At 41.9% G+C, this 16,697-nt stretch overlaps 2 protein-coding genes across 3 annotated transcripts; both read right to left on the minus strand.

Moving 5' to 3' along the window:
- Window positions 1-743: 743 nt before the first annotated feature.
- Window positions 744-5,433, minus strand: rnf103 (ring finger protein 103). Its single transcript, XM_041903707.2, has 4 exons — window positions 4,655-5,433; window positions 4,034-4,182; window positions 3,572-3,687; window positions 744-3,152 (listed from the first exon to the last, which is right to left on the minus strand). Exons 1-4 carry the CDS (start codon window positions 4,878-4,880, stop codon window positions 1,631-1,633), a joined length of 2,013 nt encoding a protein of 670 aa, XP_041759641.1. The 5' UTR covers window positions 4,881-5,433; the 3' UTR covers window positions 744-1,630.
- A 1,678-nt stretch (window positions 5,434-7,111) lies between these two features.
- On the minus strand, window positions 7,112-16,491 carry abhd18 (abhydrolase domain containing 18). Of its 2 annotated transcripts, XM_041903719.1 has the most exons (13): window positions 16,376-16,491; window positions 15,165-15,273; window positions 14,967-15,051; window positions 14,709-14,809; window positions 9,226-9,301; window positions 8,970-9,054; window positions 8,830-8,857; window positions 8,573-8,711; window positions 8,372-8,461; window positions 8,115-8,216; window positions 7,527-7,899; window positions 7,268-7,430; window positions 7,112-7,170 (listed from the first exon to the last, which is right to left on the minus strand). In XM_041903719.1, the coding sequence occupies exons 2-13, from the start codon at window positions 15,254-15,256 to the stop codon at window positions 7,116-7,118; spliced, it is 1,389 nt and encodes a 462-aa protein (XP_041759653.1). In that variant the 5' UTR covers window positions 15,257-15,273; window positions 16,376-16,491; the 3' UTR covers window positions 7,112-7,115. The 2 variants fall into 2 exon arrangements, with proteins under 2 accessions (XP_041759653.1, XP_041759662.1); XM_041903728.1 differs by lacking the exons at window positions 14,709-14,809; window positions 14,967-15,051; window positions 15,165-15,273; window positions 16,376-16,491 and adding an exon at window positions 14,434-14,534.
- Window positions 16,492-16,697: the final 206 nt, after the last annotated feature.

Consider the following 16,697-nt stretch of genomic DNA (forward strand, 5'->3'; position numbering starts at 1 on the left):
GATATCGGAAAAAAACGAGCTCCGACTGGAAAATATCGTTTGAACGGTCATCCACCCGGATTTCCAAGTCGGAACCTCGGGCATCTTTCTAGAGCTCCGACTTCCCGACCTCGACCTGAAGATCACTGACGTCATGATTTGACCTTGTTTTATTTTCTTCTGAATTCGAAGTTGTCTTGAATGCAGCATTACAGTAGGCCGTTACAAGTGTACTGATATACCGGAATGCCACGCAGCTTTTGAGAAAAACGACTTAGTTGTGCCTGTTGTTCACACGCGTATCTGCCCACTCAATCGCTCGTGGACATAAACTTTAGCGAGAATTTTACTGCAGCGTAACCGAGTTTACCCACTCATTGGTTAGAATGGTCCAACCTGATCTCGCCTGCCTTCAATCATCGAGGACATGTATTTCCATTGTTAGAGCGGTCACTCGGCTATCTTGTCAATAGATATTCTTCAGTTATTTTGTCATGTTATTGCTGTCCGGTCTCCTAGGGACGTCCCTACCGTAAACCCTAACCATTTTACGTTTCAACTTCAATGGGTTGACGTCAGAGTTGGACGTCCCAAGGATCCCGATTAGCAGGAACATTTTGTCATTGGCTGAGCTGAAATGGCAAATGTGTGGTGTTAACAATGTTTGCAGGGAGATACCTGTACTTACTTAGAAACCTGTCCAACCTGTACCTGGTTTCTGGGTTCAGGAATGGGAAATCCAGCAAATACCAACTGACAAGAAATTCCACATGAAAATTTAAGTTTATTTTAATGAGTAACATGTTACATGTCAACACTTCCAATTCTCTTTTCAAACTCCAACAACACAGATGACAAGAACAAGTGAATAGACTTGATGGGATCCCCTACCTACATGATGTTAATCCGTTAAAAAACACAGACAAGAGGCATTGACATGCTCCAATGATACATGAAAACTGAGTCAGCAACAGAGATGCATAGCACATCATTTCAAGGGTCATTCCATTATGAACAAAAAACTTTTTTGTGCTGCAGGGTAAGAGAATGCACAAATAGAATTAACCTTAAAAACCAAATCACATGCCTGAAATATAACTTTCTAAATAAATCTGGGAATGATTGGCTTCAAGGCCCATATATAGAATTCTTAGGTAGTGGAGCAACTCCACATCAGATTGATACTGATCAAGAATAAAGTAGACCATGTTGATAGACAAGATTGTGCTAAGAGAGGACAAAATGTATCCTACTTGGTTTCCTATACATTTCCTAGGTCACTGTTCATAACAGTTCCGAAACTCTTGTTTCTCCGAATGTTGCTTTCTTTTTGGGGTGGGGCCAAACTTCAAGATAGGGCATTCAAGTCTCTCCATGACATAGTTTAAATGCATTTTTGATCATCTACTATCTGAACAACAGGCAGATTTCATCTATTATTTAAGCTATTATTTTTGAGTGAGACTAATAGTATTAGAAATACATTTCCCCTCGCAACTGATATACCCTATTGTGTGTAGGTTTGGTTTACACTACCAAAATGTTTAATGAAAACCAACTACAAGGATCCAAGGACTGACGACGGACACATCAAGTATTTCTATTAGTTAAGTGCAGGACAGGAGGCAGGTTGGCAGACAGAAACATTATGCTATTCCTGCTGTTCCAGTTGGTCCAGACCAGATGATCTAACTGGCTTCCTTTTGTAGGATGGCCCCCGGCACACCGGGCAACAGTGCTGTCCACCTGCCAGCCAGACCACAATGCACTTCTGGTGGAACACATGGGCACAGGGCAGTCCCATAACGATGCAATCAGTCTCAAAGTTCTCCAGACACACAACACATTCTGTGCAGTGTATCATGTCACTGGGCCATTGGGACCAATCCACTTGCTGCTCTTGCGCTTCCCTTTTCATGCATGGTACATCCTCACCATTTCCAGAATGACAACATGAATCAGAAGCACAATCTCTCTCTTTACCACAGCCATGTTCTTCATGCTCACTGTTTAAGCCTTGGGTCTGTCCTCCTGTAGTGTTTTGTATGTTGCTGTCCAGATCTCTGCCACTGTTCTCTTCAGAGTTTGGCCCACAGACCTGTGTGCACTTGAACCTCCAGGTGGGCAGGTTGTTGATGTAGTCGATGGGGATAAGCGGGTGAAGCCAGAGATCGGGGAAGGCCAACCTCTCCAGAAGGAAATTGGGGTCATCGTCCCAGTCAGACTCGTTGGGGAAGTTATGAAAGGAGGTTATGGGATGGACCAAGTAGCTTGTGTACCAATCCCAGAGGCTGGACAGCCACTCCAAGTTATTTGGGTTCTCTTCTTCATTGTTGCACCTCCTCTTCTTCTCAAAGTAGTCGATGAGCAGCCCATGTGCCAGGTATGTGCTGAGGAACAGGGCGGGGTGGGAGGAGTAGAATGTCCAGTCAGTCCTCACCCAGGAGGCAATGGTGGTGGTGTCTGCGTAACGCAACAGCTTGAGGCTGTAGTCGTAGAAGCCCTCCAGATATGGCAACTGTAGGAACCCCAGGATGGGTAGCCAGGAGATGATGAGTAGGGAGTTGTAGGTCCCCAGAGTACTGATGAGAACCACGAAGCGCTTGATGGTGGCGCCCTGTGTTATGAACAGGTCCAACCAGGCCATGAGGTTGACCATGACTAGACTCAACACAAACAGGTCGTTGACCTCTGGCTGAACCGAACGGAGGAAAGTGTCCATGGCCTGTAGAGAGATGAACTCTCCTATGCTGTTCCCATATCTGTAGATGCCCTCTGGCATTTTCAGGATGTACGATGGCAACTGTTGCACACCTATCTCTTCCAGGGAGGTTATATTGTCCCAGCTCTGCACATCTACAAAGATGAACTCGATCCGACCTGTGAACTTGACACTGAGTGCTGAAAAAAAGGCTGGGGGTTGTGCCAGCTTGGCAAATAGGAACATCTTCACTGGGTGCTTCTCACTGGGGTGCCACTCTTCAACAAGCTGCTGAGACATGCGGATGGTTTTTATACGGGACGCTACGTGTGCCGTCATCCACTTGAAGATATGCTCCGTCTCAATTCGTCTGCCATTGTACTCTTTCAGCATAACCTTTCCTTTTGAAGCATAGGTCTGGGGCACAGACATTATAAGTGTGGATTTCATCCAACCCCGTTTACGACAATACCTGCAAGAGATAAAAGGATCATCAACTAGGCTACTAAAATGCAAATACTGATGTACCCTAAACCAGAATGCAACTAGAACAATTACCATGAAGAATTACCATACACCTTATGGAACAGCGGGGACTGTGAAGCAACACAAACATAGACAAATGTATATACACACGTACACATGGATTTTGTGTTGTAGATATTTGGTAGTAGAATAGGGGCCTGAAGGCACACACTTAGTGTGTTGTGAAATCTGTTATGAATGTATTGTAATGTTTTTAAAATTGTATAACTGCCTTAATTTTGCCAGACCCCAGGAAGAGTAGCTGCTGCCTTGGCAGCAGCTAATGGGATCCATAATAAATACAAATATCATGCACTTGACAAATATAATTAAGTGTTATGCAGTTCAAGTTTGCATCCAACTTACCTTGAGTCACTGGAGCAGTTAAAAGTGCCAGTGCGAATGCCAAACTGAGAAACCTTTTGGACCATTTTACCCCAGTTGGCTTTGCTCAAAAGAGCATCTCGATCTTGGGCAATTACCTACAGAAAGAGATAAAGGACGATATAACATCAGTGTTTAATGTAGGAATTGTATCATTTATTTCACTGCTTGATGTTTTGTGTTAATTTATCGTCATCCTCAATATATGTGAAAAGTAGCAGACATTGAGGAACAAAGTACAGTGTTAGAGTCAAAACAACAATTATTTATTTTAGTCTGAAGATTTCAACATCAACATTTTGAACATTCAAAAATGTTACTTCTGGAAGAGCTCAGACATTTTATGTTAAAAATGGTAGCCATGTGAGGTAATATATAAGATGCTGTATTACTTTTGGAAGAGGTCTAAAGGGGGCATGCAATAAAGCAATCATATCCACCTACCTGGACCAACCAAATGCCATCTTTGGTGTCCTCCACCAACTCATAAAAATGCATCTCCCCACTGAAGGTAGTGCTGGACTCAGACTGGGACTCAGCTTGCTCCTTTTCATTCTTGATGGCAGAGTACAACTCCCCTTGCATCAGGTCACCTAGAAGAATAAAACAGTTATGTGACGAGTACTGTTGCGGATCATGATATGTGAGGAGTACTAGCGAATCATATGTGAGGAGTACTAGCGAATCATATGTGAGGAGTACTAGCGAATCATATGTGAGGAGTACTAGCGAATCATATGTGAGGAGTACTAGCGAATCATATGTGAGGAGTACTAGCGAATCATATGTGAGGAGTACTAGCGAATCATATGTGAGGAGTACTAGCGAATCATGATATGTGAGGAGTACTAGCGGATCATGATTCCTTTGAGTGAGACAACTTTGACCCACTTTCTAGCAGCTTTCAGAATGACAAGTGCACTGATACTGTCATAGACCGTTTTCCCACCACCAATATGGATTTATTTGGATGTAATTTAAAACAAGCCTGAGAGTATATCAGATCACTCTATTTGCAAGTGATGTTGTTTTGATAAAATTGGTTTCTGTCATGAAAAAGTTTACCTGACTTTTCGACCAGTTCTCTGACATCCCTCTTCTCTGCAAGCCCAGAGTATCCCAGTCCTCGACATTCTAGAATGGTCTTTAATTTATTGAAACTCAGGGTTACAGGATCAACCAACTGGGTGGCAAAAAGACCAGTTTCATACCAGACAACTGCTTCAAAAAATCTGGCCAAAACGAATAACACCAAAAAATACAACAGCAAGAAAAATAGTTTTAACCACATCTTACACTGCAAGGGGGTTACTGTAGTTACGGGGGTAAATAGCAGGGTCAGAACCCGTATCTTTTCATTGGTGTCTCGAGGTTTTGTTTAGCCTACTCGATGTAGCAGTTGTCACTAACTGCAACTATGTTACAGTAGACAGTTAGCTTGGACAACTTCAAGGTTTATCTAGCTAGCTAGATGTATCAGGGTACAGACGCTCAAAACAAGGCCGATTTTAGGCAAATAACACTACCCGATGCCCTTAGGGCAAACTGTTCGTTCTCAGAGTGTCCACCATTTTCACAAATAGTTTCGTTAGCTAGTTACATGCATCTTGAACGCTAGCAAACGAGACGTGAGAATTAGCTTCGCTAACCAGGTATTTTCGGCCCTGACTGCACAGCAAAATAATCAAGAGAAAAGCAATGTCACTGGAAGGATTAATAAAGTCCCCCACTCGTTAGCTCATTTCGCAAAAGCATCTGATAGATTATGATGCAGTCCGGTGGTCGCTGTTGTGCTGATGATCGTCGTCTTTACGGCCAGATCAGCTGGTGTACATAACAAAGTGACGCTGTCACTGTACACGTCATAACAGTTTCCGGTTCCACCACCAAGTACCGATTATAGAACAATATCCTTGGTTCAAAATAAAAGTCCCTGTCGATAATTACATAAGACTATGGTGTCCTATTGTACCATTCCTTAAGACTATGAATGACAGGAAAACAGAATATATAGTAGAGGAATTTTATATTAATTATTTTTGAAGGTTTGAAACAAGAACACAGATATAATTGTGTTACTGTAAATTACAGGGATGTACTCTTATTGCTACATGACTATCTGCTACATATTGTGCCTGACCCCAGAGTCATTAGACCAGATTCCATCTGGTCCTATTCTGTTGCCATCACATCAGATTCTATATGTGGCCCTATTGTGAAGTCATCACATCAGAAATTCTACCCCCAGAAATGTTGTCTGTCCCAGTTGTGAGGTCATCTGATTCCTTCTGGCCCGAATGTCAGAGTTCTGTATGGCTCTAGATACTGTTCATTACAGTATCAGAACGATCATTACAGAACTGTACAGATACCATTCATTTTGCTCATCTGGCCCAAACGGGATGGATTTTATTTTATCTGTGCACTTTGCCTATTGGATACGTACAACAAATTCATCACAAACAATGTATATGACGTAAACAGATCTTTCATATTCGTAATAATAAGGTCAACTGTGGCGTCATAATATGCATTGTGTACTGCATATGAATGAGCATGTAAACACTTGAGTTGCATTCCTGATTTGAGTTATGTTACTTAGATTTCTGCAGATGAAAAATGTTTTTGTAGATGTAACACACCTGAATGAAAAACAGACAGGTCAATCTCAGTATCAATTCCTTTTTATTTCAGAGTTGAAAACAGAAGGTCCACTGGAGTAGTAAAACACTGTTAAGGAAAATTTGTGACAATTATAAAATACATTTGGTTTATGAGGGATTAGACTATTTACCATTGACTATATTATACTATTAACACTGGTTTACTCCAATACTCTGACAAAGGGCTTTCCAACCCTGTTCCTGAAGAGCTACTATCCTGTAGGTTCACTCCAACCCTGTTCCTGGAGAGCTACCCTCCTGTAGGTTTTCGCTCCAACCCCAGTTGTAACTAACCTTATTCAACTTATCAACCAGCTAATTATTAGAATCATGTGTGGTAGATTAGGGTTGGAGTTAACCTACAGTGTACAATATCCCCCATCTAAACTTTTGTAAGAAGTAACAGGTGTATAACATGTTAGAGCAGGGCAGGATCAGAAATATTGAGAATAATTCAATGTGGGGCAGGAGAGGTTTGGGGAAAGATATTAACATTTTAAGATAAAGTGAGGCACCTCTTGATCACAGCCTTTAGTCCTAGAATAATTGGTGAAGGCAACATCATGGATAAAAATGGGTTGAGGAGCACAAAGTGTGGAATTGGCAAATGTGGGATCATGTGTGAGCTTTAGAAAGACATATCTATACCCATTTATCCATATAAACAATATTTTCAATTTTTTACATAAATCTGTCATTTCAGTAGCACCACATTGTAAGTGTATGGATAACATGCTACAAATGTATCCTTCATGATTTGTTTGACTATTTGATGTCCTCAAATTCTACTGCATACTTTGAAATTATTTACAAATTAGAAAATGGCATCCTTTTCCTGTGAGGATGAGTTTCTGTTTTAGTGGCTAGGTATTGGAATACTTTTTAAGGTATCGGTCGTAGGCATCATAGATGGCTTGCCTGTAAGACAAACATACCAAATAAGTAATTCAGAATATTATAAAAAGAAGACAATGGGCATCTGGCTCTTTGTGAAATTGTGAAACCATTTACTCACCGAAAAAGTCCCTGTTTGAAGAGGTAGGCGCTGATGTGGCCCCCGTTGAGATACCGCACCTCACAGCCCGGCCAGATCTCTTGTAGACTGCGCACACCTGTGCGTGGAATATAAGCATCTTCCTTTGCCTGTATCACAATGATCAGACTGGGATCCACCGGCACTGGAAAACAAAGATAGCAAGGCTTAAGTTATCTTTATACTGCACAGCTGCAGCATTTTTTGGGTCCCAGCTCTATAAGAATCTGTCAATTCTCACCTGAGAAGTTGGCGATGTGTGTGCACTCATCCATGACACCCTTCATAAAGTCCAGAGACTCAGTATGGAGGGACTGGCGTTGCCACCCACTACCACCGCCCTGGCTGATGTTGGTGTGCTGCCTGTTCACCCGAGGTCCGCCGCTGCTCCCAGAGGAAAGCATCTGGTCCAGCCTATGATCGTGATGCTGTCCAATCAATTGGTCCTGTCCATCAGCTACTTCCCCAGCCCGGGAGCGCAGGGCAGTGGTGTGCAGCCCCATGCGGTCCCTCTCGGGGGCATGCAGACCCAGAAGTTCCGTGGAGAGATTCAGACCAGAAAGCGTGTCAAGTGAGCTCTTTAGAAACTCCTGACCCATCTTGAAGGAATCAACCTGAAATTAAAGGGTGTCTTGTCAATTATGAACCAATTGACCGCACTAATAATGTACCAATTATTAAATAATGAACCAATCTGTAAAGCAATTTATGACAACTGCTGTAAAAAGGATTGATTGAATTGACAACATCATCTCAACCTATAAAACAGATGGTACGATATAGTACAATATGTAGGCCTAACATTATGGTATGGAATTTTAAGGTATACCCCACAGTACTCCAACAGTCTGATGATTTCCTGTTCGTACACTGAGTGCATTGCATACTGCTTCTCCAGTTCCCTCCAGTTCACAGCTTTGCTCAAAACACCCTGTAAAACACAAAGTATGTATTTCATCAGAGTACAGCGCTTAACAAATTTGGGCAGTTTTCTGATTTGCTTTTAGTTTTTAAAACCGGAAATTAAAGACTTGCCAGCATGAGAAATGTGCTTTGTAAATTTGAAATGGATAAAGGAATGCTTACTGTGGTAAAAACATTGGAAGCGGTGGTCCAGGAGAGACAGGGAATCAGCGGTATGGGCTTTGGCCAATTGGTTACAGCTAATGATGCCATCTGTGAGAAGATGAGAGCTTCCATTGATTGTTCCATCTCCTTTAGGAATTCACTTACACTGATATGTCTACTTTTGGTAATAAAGTGATTGACTGTGTGGTGTGTACTCACATGCCCTCCCATTGAGATACCAGTCATGCCGAGGGGCCAGTAGTCCTCCCTCTCCAGCCAGTGTAGCAGCACTGCAGACTCCAGGATGAGCGCTGCTCCCATCACAAAGAGGTCTGACACATTCCTCAGGCTAGAACGACTAGACAAAGCACAGAGCATAAAGCACAAATCATAACAACAATGCCATGACTCTCGAATAATTGTAGAAGTTGTGAGAGAGAAAAAAACGACGACAGAAGGTTATGGGGATGACTTACACTTGTTCTTTTGGTTTCCGGTAGCCATGTACACGTCGCAGTTAAGGAATTGGAATAATAATATTTAAAACAATTTACAATGTAAAGAGTATATGAATACTTAAATACTTATTTTACAATTTCTCTAATTAAAAGGATATAATAAGGGTTTTCCAGGAGAAGTGATGCCATTCCTGCCTCCTTTATCATGGGTCTGGCCATGAGGGTCCGCCGCTTCCAGAAGAACTGATAATAAAGCCATAAAGACATTTTCTATGAGAGGTTGTGCATCATAAAGAAAGTTGATACCTGGTTTGTGCAGTTGATCAGGGGAAGCTATTCCATTTGATTGACAAATGTAGCTACCCTGTTAGTGCAAAGAATATTATGAACAGTGTAGTAGCTAATGTAACTTACATGATCGCCAGTCCCAGCCAAGTGAATGCATACTGGCTTGTGCTTTCTCCACTTCTTTGGAACTATAAACTGGAACCTTAAAACACAAAAAAACAGGCCTTGTGATTAGTGTCTGCTTTGAGATTGGAAAGTTGAGTCATAACAAAGACTAAAAATGGGACCCAACGCCTCTCTGCTAGGCAGTTAGCATTAAAGAGATGGATTTGGAGTGAGGCCCTGCGATAGCATCCTGTTCGGAGGGAAAACTGCCCTATGGGCTGTTCTACCTCAGACAAGGCTTCTTACTTTACTTAAAGCTGAGATCCGCATAACGTGAAACAGTGCCACTGGTCGCCATTTGTTATATACATATATACACACACATACATACACACAGTTGAAGTCAGAAGTTGACATACCTTAAACTGAATTTAAATGTATTTGTCTTTCACAATTCCTGACATTTAATTCTAGTAAAAACTCCCTTAGGTCAGTTAGGATCACCACTTTATTTAAAAAAAGTGAAATGTCAGAATAATAGGAGAGAGAATTATTTATTTCAGCTTTTATTTCTTTCATCACATTCCCAGTGGGTCAGAAGTTTACATACACTCAACTAGTATTTGGTAGCATTGCCTTTAAATTGTTTAACTTGGGTCAAACGTTACGGGTAGCCTTCCACAAGCTTCCTACAATAAGTTGGGTGAATTTGGCCCATTCCTCCTGACAGAGCTGGTGTAACTGAGTCAGGTTTGTAGGCCTCCTTGCTCGCACACGCTTTTTCAGTTCTGCCCACACATTTTCTACAACCCTGGCGTTGCAAACGCCATGCTCTACCAACTGAGCTACACGGGACTACACCTTGACTTTGTTGTCTTTAAGCCATTTGCCACAACTTTGGAAGTATGCTTGGGGTCATTGTCCATTTGGAAGAGCCATTTGCGACCAAGATTTAACTTCCTGACTGATGTCTTGAGATGTTTCTTCAATGTATCCACATAATTTTCCTTCCTCATGATGCCATCTATTTTGTGAAGTGCACCAGTCCCTCCTGCAGCAAAGCACCCCCACAGCATGATGCTGCCACCCCTGTGCTTCAAGGTTGGGATGGTGTTCTTCGGCTTGCAAGCGTCCCCCTTTTTCCTCCAAACATAACAATGGTCATTATGGCCAAACAGTTATATTTTTGTTTCATCAGACCAGGGAACATTTCTCCAAAAAGTACAATCTTTGTCCCCATGTGCATTTGCAAACCGTAGTCTGGCTTTTTTATGGCGGTTTTGGAGCAGTGGCTTCTTCCTTGCTGAACAGCCTTTCAGGTTATGTCGATATAGGACTCGTTTAACTATGGATATAGATACTTTTGCACCGGTTTCCTCCAGCATCTTCACAAGGTCCATTGCTGTTGTTCTGGGATTGATTTGCACTTTTTGCACCAAAGTACATTCATCTCTAGGAGACAGAATGCATCTCCTTCCTGAGCGGTATGACGGCTGCGTGGTCCCATGGTGTTTATACTTGCGTACTATTGTTTGTACAGATGAATGTGGTACCTTCAGGCGTTTGGAAATTGCTCCCAAGGATGAACCAGACTTGTGGAGGTCTACAAACATTTTTCTGAGGTCTTGGCTGATTTCTTTTGATTTTCCCATGATGTCAAGCAGAGGCACTGAGTTTGATGGTAGGCCTTGAAATACATCCACATGTACACCTCCAATTGACTCAAATGATGTCAATTAGCCTATCAGAAGCTTCTAAAGCCATGACATCATTTTCTGGAATTTTCCAAGCTGTTTAAAGGCACATTCAACTTAGTGTATGTAAACTTCTGACCCACTGGAATTGTGATACAGTGAATTATAAGTGAAATAATCTGTCTATAAACAATTGTTGGAAAAATTACTTAACCGACTTGCCAAAACAAGTTTGTTAACAAGACATTTGTGGAGTGGTTGAAAAACGAGTTAATGACTCCAACCTACAGTGGGGAGAACAAGTATTTGATACACTGCCGATTTTGCAGGTTTTCCTACTTACAAAGCATGTAGAGGTCTGTAATTTTTATCATAGGTACACTTCAACTGTGAGAGACGGAATCTAAAACAAAAATCCAGTAAATCACATTGTATGATTTAAGTAATAAATTTGCTTTTTATTGCATGACATATGTATTTGATCACCTACCAACCAGTAAGAATTCCGGCTATCACAGACCTGTTAGTTTTTCTTTAAGAAGCCCTCCTGTTCTCCACTCATTACCTGTATTAACTGCACCTGTTTGAACTCGTTACCTGTATAAAAGACACCTGTCCACACACTCAAACAGACTCCAACCTCTCCACAATGGCCAAGACCAGAGAGCTGTGTAAGGACATCACGGATAAAATTGTAGACCTGCACAAGGCTGGGATGGGCTACAGGACAATAGGCAAGCAGCTTGGTGAGAAGGCAACAACTGTTGGTGCAATTATTCGAAAATGGAAGCAGTTCAAGATGACGGTCAATCACCCTCGGTCTGGGGCTCCATGCAAGATCTCACCTCGTGGGGCATCAATGATCATGAGGAAGGTGAGGGATCAGCCCAGAACTACACGGCAGGACCTGGTCAATGACCTGAAGAGAGCTGGGACCACAGTCTGAAAGAAAACCATTAGTAACACACTCCGCCGTCATGGATTAAAATCCTGCAGCGCACGCAAGGTCCCCCTGCTCAAGCCAGCGCATGACCAGGCCCGTCTGAAGTTTGCCAATGACCATCTGGATGATCCAGAGGAGGAATGGGAGAAGGTCATGTAGAGCTTTTTGGTCTAAACTCCACTCGCCGTGTTGGGAGGAAGAAGGATGAGTACAACCCCAAGAACACCATCCCAACTGTGAAGCATGGAGGTGGAAACATCATTCTTTGGGGATGCTTTTCTGCAAAGGGGACAGGACGACTGCACCGTATTGAGGGGGAGGATGGATGGGGCCATGTATCGCGAGATCTTGGCCAACAACCTCCTTCCCTCAGTAAGAGCATTGAAGATGGGTCGTGGCTGGGTCTTCCAGCATGACAACGACCCGAAACACACAGCCAGGGCAACTAAGGAGTGGCTCCGTAAGAAGCATCTCAAGGTCCTGGAGTAGCCTAGACAGTCTCCAGACCTGAACCCAATAGAAAATCTTTGGAGGGAGCTGAAAGTCCGTATTGCCCAGCGACAGCCCCGAAACCTGAAGGATCTGGAGAAGGTCTGTATGGAGGAGTGGGCCAAAATCCCTGCTGCAGTGTGTGCAAACCTGGTCAAGACCTACAGGAAATGTATGATCTATGTAATTGCAAACAAAGGTTTCTGTACCAAATAAAAAGTTCTGCTGATGTATCGAAAAATTATTATGTCATGCAATAAAATGCAAATTAATTACTTAAAAATCATACAATGTGATTTTCTGGATTTTTGTTTTAGATACCATCTCTCACAGTTGAAGTGTACCTATGATAAAAATTACAGACCTCTACATGCTTTGTAAGTAGGAAAACCTGCAAAATCGGCAGTGTATCAAATACTTGTTCTCCCCACTGTAAGTAAACTCCCAACTTCAACTGTGTATATATAACTACCAGTAAAAAGTTTGGACATTACTCATTCAAGGGTTTTTCTTTATTTTTACTATTTTCTACATTGTAATAATAATAGTGAAGAAATCAAAACTATGAAATAACACACATGGAATCATGTAGTAACCAAAAAAGTGTTAAACAAATATATTTGAGATTCTTCAAATAGCCACCCTTTGCCTTGATGACAGCTTTGCACACTTGGCATTCTCTCAACCAGCTTCATGAGGTAGTCACCTGGAATGCAAATCAATTAACCGGTGTGCCTTCTGAAGTTAATTTATGGAATTTATTTCCTTAATGCGTTTGAGACAATCAGTTGTGTTGTGACAAGGTAGGGGGGGTATACAGAAGATAGCCCTATTTGGTAAAATATCAAGTCCATATTATGTAAAGAACAGCTCAAATAAGCAAAGAGAAATGACAGTCCATCATTACTTTAAGACATGAAGGTCAGTCAATACAGAAAACTTCAAGAACTTTTAAAGTTTCTTCAAGTGCAGTCGCAAAAAGCATGAAGCGCTATGATGAAACTGGCTCTCATGAGGACCGCGACAGGAATGGAAGACCCAGAGTTACCTCTGCTGCAGAGGATACGTTCATTAGAGATACCAGCCTCAGAAATTGCAGCCCAAATAAATGCATCACAGAGTTCAAGTAACAGACACATCTCAACATCAACTGTTCAGAGGGGACTGTGTGAATCAGGCCTTCATGGTCGAATTACTGCAAAGAAACCACTACTAAAGGACACCAATAAGAAGAAGAGATCTGCTTGGGCCAAGAAACACAAGCAATGGACATTAGACCGGTGGAAATGTGTCCTTTGGTCTGGAGTCCAAATTGGAGATTTTGGGTTCCAACCGCCGTGTCTTTGTGAGACGCGGTGTGGGTGAACGGATGATCTCTGCATGTGTATTTCCCACTATAAAGCATGGAGGAGGTGGTGTTATGGTGTGGGGGTGCTTTGCTGGTGACACTGTCTGTGATTCATTTAGAATTCAAGGCACACTTAACCAGCATGGCTACCACAGCGATACGCCATCCCATCTGGTTTGGGCTTAGTGGGACTATCAGTTGTTTTTCAACAGGACAATGACCCAACACACCTCCAGGCTGTGTAAGGGCTATTTTACCAAGAAGGAGAGTGATGGAGTGCTGCATCAGATGACCTGGCCTCCACAATCCCCCGACCTCAACCCAGTTGAGATGGTTTGGGATGAGTCGGACTGCAGAGTGAAGGAAAAGCAGCCAACAAGTGCTCAGCATATGTGGGAACTCCTTCAAGACTGTTGGAAAAGCATTCCAGGTGAAGCTGGTTGACAGAATGCCAAGAGTGTGCAAAGCTGTCATCAAGGCAAAGGGTGGCTATTTGAAGATTATCAAATATAAATATATTTAGATTTGATTAACCCTTTAAAGCTTCCTACATGATTCCATATGTGTTATTTCATAGTTTTGATTTCTTCATTATTATTCTACAATGTAAGAAATAGTAAAATTAAAGAAAAACCCTTCAATAAGTAGGTGTGTCCAAACTTTTGACTGGTACTGTATATGTAATTATTTTGTTACGGGTCAGAGTAGCATCTTGCATCGTGGTAAAAAATAATAATCATAGTAATAGTACATACTCTGCATTTCTATTGCACATGCAATGATGTCAGAGGGGGAAAAATTGTGTTCGTTGTTTGAAGTAACATCTTTGTTGTAATATCGCAAACGGACGTGTCAGTTTCACCGCTGCGGATTCCAGCTTTAACAAAAAAAGCTGCATGAAATGAAAACTCAGAAGTAAGATCAAATCAATCATAGATTTTTCCAAGTCATAGGAGACATGGTCTATTATTACTATATGGCAATCTGCATAATTTGACTAATCATTTAGTGACAGTACTATTTCCATTACCTGGCTTTGACGGACTCGGATGGCAAGATACCGGGGACAATGTGTTCCAGGGGAGATATGAAATACCCATTGTGGATTTTGCAGTCAGACTGATCTTCTACCTAAAAACAATAGCAAAAAAACATACAACTGCATGATGTTTCACTATAAAACAGGTTGAGTCAATGGCAATGAAAAAAAATGGAAAGGTACAGTAAGCGTTTGTTAAGACTTTAGGCTGAACAAAAGCTCTATCAGATTGAAGTGAGGGAGGGGTACCTTGTCAATAAACACAGGATAGTCCTTAGGTACCAGTTCCTTACACTTCTCTCTATCGCCAACGATTTTCCGTAACTCAAATATTCTGTGGAAATATGAAGGGTGGTTAAATATACACTGCCAAAAAAATAAGAATGAGGTGAAAATTGACTTAGTGATTGCCATGCCCTATATGACAGTGGGGATATTGTAGGCTACCTTTTCAGATCATCAGGCTTTCCCCAACCTTGGATGAAAAGCTTGGTGAGGAGAAGCTTTCTGTAAAGAACATCCAGCCGGCTTACACCCATTGACAAGGATCTCTCATCTGAATGATAAGCCAGAAAATAAGCCCATTAGATTGCATTTAGATGTCATACATAAACATTTATCCCTGAAAAAAGGAAACACCAGCTTTCTTGAACCCCGCGGAGAGTGCACAACAGGTGACAACAGGCGCGTTTAAGAGTGACTGAGATCCTTCGTACGTATAAATTCGGATTGCCATCCTAGCGTCGCCTTCATGTTGGTGCTAACAAGCAGGCTAGATAGTGCTAGGATTCAATAGTCAATCCAGTAGGGGCTAGAAACTATAGTGAGCTTCGATTGATCAATAGCATCGCGATGTTCCGAAATGCGAGACAAAATGTCAGTTCCCCCAACTTTGGTCCAGCCCTGTTCACACTCCTTTGGCCATGTTTGCATAGCCCAACGTCCGCCCCGCCCACTAACTTCAAAATGAATGGGGCTCCGTTATTTCATAACCCCCAACGTTTTAGACGAAAGTCAAGGAGTGAGCTCTGCGACAGCCGGACACAAATGTGGTTATACAACAAGGCTCAGATCAACATGGTAGTGTTGCAATTGTTTATAAATGCAATCTTTATAATGTCGAAATAAACATGGCTCCAACCCCCATCTCACAAACTCAGTCAAAAAAATCATAATTCGTGTGTATAGTAGCCTCAAAAATAACATTCATATCCATTCTTTACATGTATCGCGGCAAAGATGGTTCCTGTTCCAGTCATGTCTTTGGTCACGTACGCGTGGTCAAACAAAAACACCCTAATGATTGGTTGACAATCGAGCCTCCCACAATGCAGGCGATGGCTGCAGGATGAAGTTGGTAAAGAACACTTAGAGCAACTTGCAGTCTAAACTTCATGACCTTTGATCACATGATTTTTGTCAAGTTCATGTAGTCGCAAGTCGGACAATGATTAAATAATACAACACACTTTGAAAGGCTATGACCAACGATGGTCACCGATTTGACAAAAGTGAACCGCTCGAACGCGCCCAACGTTAAATGTGAACTTCGCCTGACTGACAGGTCTTACAATTAAATTAATTGTTGTATGCCGACGTCACGCCTAAGGTAATCACGAGACAACAAAAAAAAGCGTTGTAGAAAGAAGAGATTATACCTCAAATTGAAACGGTGTGTGATGGCCTTTCGCTGACAACTCAGTCTTGGAATTGTATGTTTAGCGTAGAGGGCGAATTCAACTACCGCTGGGCTCCGCACGTCCCAGCGTTCCATGCGAATTGTAAAACGGATGTAGCTATTTCTTTTTCTGTGGTGTTTGTAAATGCCCTTTGGATTAGTCACTTTTGAGATTGCTGCCACCTTTTGACCTGGAATAGTGACAAAAAATACATGTATACGCTAGTCATACAGAGTTTACTGATTCAAAATCAACTTTTTTTAACTGTTGGATAATAAAACTAATTATAGATTTTGATGTC

This window comes from Coregonus clupeaformis, chromosome 2 (assembly GCF_020615455.1).
Source record: "Coregonus clupeaformis isolate EN_2021a chromosome 2, ASM2061545v1, whole genome shotgun sequence".
In the NCBI taxonomy this organism is placed as follows: Eukaryota; Metazoa; Chordata; class Actinopteri; order Salmoniformes; family Salmonidae; genus Coregonus; species Coregonus clupeaformis.

Coding starts and splice junctions, on each gene's coding strand:
- rnf103 (XM_041903707.2), bottom strand. CDS start 4,880: ATGTGGTTAAAACTATTTTTCTTGCTGTTGTATTTTTTGGTGTTATTC. Junction 4,183..4,654: donor AGAACTGGTCGAAAAGTCAG/GTAAACTTTTTC, acceptor TTATTCTTCTAG/GTGACCTGATGCAAGGGGAG. Junction 3,153..3,571: donor AACTGCTCCAGTGACTCAAG/GTAAGTTGGATG, acceptor TATCTCTTGCAG/GTATTGTCGTAAACGGGGTT.
- abhd18 (XM_041903719.1), bottom strand. CDS start 15,256: ATGGGTGTAAGCCGGCTGGATGTTCTTTACAGAAAGCTTCTCCTCACC. Junction 9,302..14,708: donor TCCGAGTCCGTCAAAGCCAG/GTAATGGAAATA, acceptor TTGTGTTTTAAG/GTTCCAGTTTATAGTTCCAA. Junction 7,171..7,267: donor TTCAAACAGGGACTTTTTCG/GTGAGTAAATGG, acceptor TTTGTCTTACAG/GCAAGCCATCTATGATGCCT.